At 31.7% G+C, this 4,730-nt stretch overlaps 1 protein-coding gene across 1 annotated transcript; it reads right to left on the reverse strand.

Moving 5' to 3' along the window:
* Nucleotides 1-3,419: 3,419 nt before the first annotated feature.
* Nucleotides 3,420-4,394, reverse strand: LOC143604759 (endochitinase EP3-like). The gene is made up of 2 exons (XM_077081147.1): nt 4,001-4,394; nt 3,420-3,829 (listed from the first exon to the last, which is right to left on the reverse strand). The coding sequence occupies exons 1-2, from the start codon at nt 4,392-4,394 to the stop codon at nt 3,420-3,422; spliced, it is 804 nt and encodes a 267-aa protein (XP_076937262.1).
* Between the last annotated feature and the right edge of the window lie 336 nt (nt 4,395-4,730).

Consider the following 4,730-nt stretch of genomic DNA (forward strand, 5'->3'; position numbering starts at 1 on the left):
TTGAGAAAAAAAAATGTATGTTAAAACTATATACTTAAATCTAAACACAGCCAAACGTACTATACATTAAAAAAACATATAATTATTATATTATAAAGTTTAAAAACTCAAATCACACAGTTTTTTTCCATTTATTTTGTAACAGATACATAATATATATACCATATAGGTATATGTATAGATATTCTGGTCCACTGAACAACAAACAATGGCATACAATTATGAATTTAAAGTTTGAGGATAGATGTCATAACGTCACATAGCCTAACATTTAAGGTTATCACCATGTGCAACTCCAAATTGGGTACAATATTGAGTATAGTACTGGACACGAGAACTTACTTTGTCTGGACTACCACCATTACATTTGATTGCATTGACAGCTAGAATAGTAAGTCCAAACCCTTGACCAATGACCGAGTGGGCCTTGTTTATCCAAGACCATAAGGCGGCCCGAAAAGAAACAAGTGAATTTGTGGCTACAATTTCAGGATTGTTGAGCCCGTCAAACCCGATGCTGGTACCGCCTTCACCGAAGTTGTAGTTCCATGACAACTGGAGTGGGCCTCTCCCATAATAACTTTTGCCAGGGGTACACATGTATTGTGTATACCTACTATCGCAGTAATTCTGTGAAGAATCTGTTTCTTCAATGTGACAAAAATCTGCTCACACATGAATAAAAGTTTATGGATGCATTAAAACAATTAGCAAACTTAAGATATTTTTCTTTGATTGTAACTTGCGTTAAATTGAATGGTTTTAATTACCAAAAATAAATTTTGTCATTTATTATTGCATCCTTGTATTTAAATAATTCAAAAATTAAAAAGAAATAATATGTTTGGTTAAAAACTCTTCTCGCATTAAAAATAACTTCTAAAATAAACCTAATCGTGTGTGTGTATATATATATATATATATGGTAAGGATCTTAAGAGAACTCTTGACAAATTGAGAACTTTGAGAACCATTTTGTACTACTAAAAAAAAAACCTTTAAAAAGTATTTAAAAAATTATAAAACAAAAAAAACGAACATTTTAAAAAAGTAAAAAAACCAAAATTCTTATATTTCATTATGGTTTCATAAAAAAAACAACCGAAAATTTTTTTTCTTTTTAATTTGTATTATACATATACACATATGTATACTTTCATTTAATTTCTAGCTACGTAATATACATATATGTACATTATCATCTACCTTAAATTATACATATGTGTATAGGAAAAAGCATGTGTGTACATATTATACATATATGTATAATAAAAACACCATTTTTTTTTGTTTTTAATTCGTATTATACCTATACACATATGTATACTTTCATTTAATCTCTAGTTATGTAATGTAGACATATGTACATTATCATTTACCATGAATTATACATATGTGTATAGGAAAAAACATGTGTGTACATATATGTACATATTATACATATATGTATAATTTAGCTAAACTGAGATTTTTTTAAGAAACCGGGATGATAAATAAGAACTTTGTTTTTTTTTTACTTTTTTTACTTTTTATTTTATGATTTTTTTTATTTTTGGTTTTTTTATGGTCCATAATGGTTCTCATAGTTCTCACTTTCCAAAAAGTTCTCACATGATCCTGATCCTGATCCTATATATATATATATGTATGAAATCAAAAGAATTAATAAGAACCAAACTGAATAACATACCCGTTTAGATCGAGGAAAACCAAAGTGAATCATAATTGATAGTCCTACGTACATATCGATTGCATGAGAAGAGAGGCGATTTGTGATGTTGAATAAAGAGCCTCGTGAAGAAGGTATGTGATATAACTTGTTTTAAGATATTCGAATCATCAATCTCGTAGGATAATACCCACGAAATCAAATGAACGAATGAGAAGCCTCCATTCAGAAATCAAGTAATCTGGTGGCTTTTGAGAGGATGGGGAGCGACTTGAGAGTGACACATAGGATTTTATGATAGGCAATTATATAGATAGTTAGATTATATATTATTTATGACGTCGTCCAGATCATTATCCTATCCGACCACCCGGTCCGTTCCAACTTGTGACCTGATAAGGCAACCAAATTGATTTTCGATTCGGCTCTGAAAACATTGCTGACAACTTACCTTTTTTATAAATCAAGGTTATAGAGAAGTGAATTACTCATGAACAAAGACAAAAAGTGCATTAACAGTTACCAAGCCACTTCTTGAATAAATGAATTGAGCAATTTTATAGAATAGTAACCAAGTTTCAAAAGTGTTTTTAATTAGGCCACCCAATTTTAAAAAGGGTTCCAATTAACATGTTTTTAGCCCTTTTCTTTTTTGTTTCACACAGGAAATATTTTTATCTTTTTTTTATGTTAATGTTGAGTGGTGACGTGGATTTTATTTTTTATTTTTAAATTTTAATATAATTAACGTTTTTTAAAATTTTTTAAATTTTAATACATATATTGCAAATTCTGACCCCCACATCTTATCCTCCATTTCTTTCTTGACGCAAAAAAAAAAAAAAAAAATCGGCGATATTCGATTTAAAGATTTAGTGACCCGATTTGGGAAAAAAATGCATGGGTGACCTAATTGAAACACTTTTGAAACTTGATTACTATTCTATGAGATATTCTCTATTTTTTCAAATACAATAATTGGCTTTTACATGAATATTACCTTTTCTAGCTAGTAGAAGCTTTTTAACGCTGTTCTTCACAAGAGAGACGTTGAAATCTGGTCTAAAGCAGGAAATTATCACGAGAGTATATTTTTTGTTAGTGTAATTTGACTTATATTTATAATTTTGTATATAATTTATAGATTTTTGTATTAATTATTAGATTTGTGTTACTTCTCATTTTTTTATTAATTTTTTAGATTTGTAATAATTTTCATATTTGTATCAATTTGCAGATGTGTATTAATATTCAAACTGTATATTTTCTAGATTTGTAAAAATTTTCAGATTTATTTTTTAATTTTAAGGATATAAAATTATACTATATATATAAATAGACGATCATTTGCTATATATAGTAGAGTATTGAGTTCTGCAAGTTTATTTCCTTTATATGTGGATGATACATTTTTGGTTCTTTTTACAAAAGGCTTAATCACCATCTAGTAATAACAAAAGCATACATAACGATGGAGCGTCACTACCCATCGTGATTCCCATGCAGTCTTATAACCTAAGTAAAAAACGAAGCACATCCTGATCATATGTAAATACAAATCATTATAAACTTTAAATCCTCAAATAACAGTCTTTTTCATTTATTTCTACTAATATGGTGTAACACATACATAGGTATATGTGTAGAGATTTTAGTACGTTGAATAACAATGGTATACAATTATGAATTTAAAGTTCGATCTCAATTTTCGTGTACGGATAGATCCGGCCCATATCGTTACATAGCCTACCTAACATGTAAGCTTATCGCCATGTGCAACTTGAAGTTGGTCACAATATTCAGTGTAATACTGGACACGAGAATTTACAGCGGCTATATTGACACCCTTGCATTCTGATGCTCCATTGATAGCATCAATAGTAGCTCCAAATCCTCTACCAGAAAGTATGACCGAGTGGACATGATTCATCCAATACCATAGCGCGGCCCGAAAAGAGACAAGTGAATCCGTGGCTACAATTTCAGGATTGTTGAGCCCGTCAAACTTGATGCTGCTACCAGCTTCACCGTAGTTGTAGTTCCATGACAACTGGAGTGGACCTCTCCCATAATAACTTTTGCCAGGGGTACACGGGTATTGAGTATACCTACTATCGCAGTAATTCTGTGGAGGATCTGTTTCTTCAATGTGACAAAAATCTGCTCACATATTATAAAGTTTAGAAGTTTATTGATAAAACAGTTAATAAAATGAATAACTTTCATTGATAGATAAACGACCAGATCTAGACTTACCAGCGCCAGATGGTCTACTTTTGTAAAATATATAACTACATTAATAAAACATTAAAAACAGTAGAATGGTCTTACGTCCAGTCTCATGGGTAACATGTGCGAAGAAAGCCGCAATCTCCCTCTTTGAATCAGCTTCCGAACCAACCTTTCCGAACTGGCCATAATATCCAAGGGCTTCAAGAAAGACGGCTCGTGTATAAAACCCTCTCCCTTTACAATCTGCGCCAGCTTTATTCAGGATCCCATTGAAGAATTCATCCGTTACGATGCTACTAACATCAACATTATTAGTGGGAGTCGTGGAACACGGGCCTTCCTTGCAGCCGTCTCCACAGTATTCGGGTCCGTTGCCGCAATAACCGTGCTTGCTACAGCACAAGTTTGGACTACAGCCGCAGTTCTGGGCAGCGGAGATGAGGATTCCGGCCAAAAGTACCCCTGAAACAAGGAGGATTCCATAAGTTTTCATGGTTGTTTGCTTGCTAATTGATATAGTTGGTGGAACTATGATGTCTATTTATAATGTGCAGGAACTAAAAGAGTGGGCTCACTTTGATTTGTCTTTATAATGCTAGCCCATTTTAATTGATTGGGTTTTGCGATTCAAAAATGAGTAGCGGCGCAGCTTGTTGCCCGCTTGCCTTCTATTTCGATGTAATCCAATAAACAATTTATATCACAAAAACCAATTGTAAATAGAACTATTAATACTCACTTAAAACAATAAGTCATATTAGTCAAACCTTTTATTTCTAAAAACAGACCATTGGGTTTTAATTGTTTTGTGAAGACTTTTTTTTTTAAT

This window comes from Bidens hawaiensis, unplaced genomic scaffold (assembly GCF_021521415.1).
Source record: "Bidens hawaiensis isolate Kalapana, Puna unplaced genomic scaffold, B.hawaiensis_p1.1 tig00066484_1, whole genome shotgun sequence".
Classification (NCBI taxonomy): Eukaryota; Viridiplantae; Streptophyta; class Magnoliopsida; order Asterales; family Asteraceae; genus Bidens; species Bidens hawaiensis.

What these genes read in the sequence shown, in the direction of transcription:
- LOC143604759 (XM_077081147.1), bottom strand. Translation starts at nt 4,394, where the DNA reads ATGAAAACTTATGGAATCCTCCTTGTTTCAGGGGTACTTTTGGCCGGA. An exon ending in TGTTACCCATGAGACTGGAC is followed by an intron (nt 3,830 to 4,000) that starts GTAAGACCATTC and finishes ATATGTGAGCAG; the next exon opens with ATTTTTGTCACATTGAAGAA.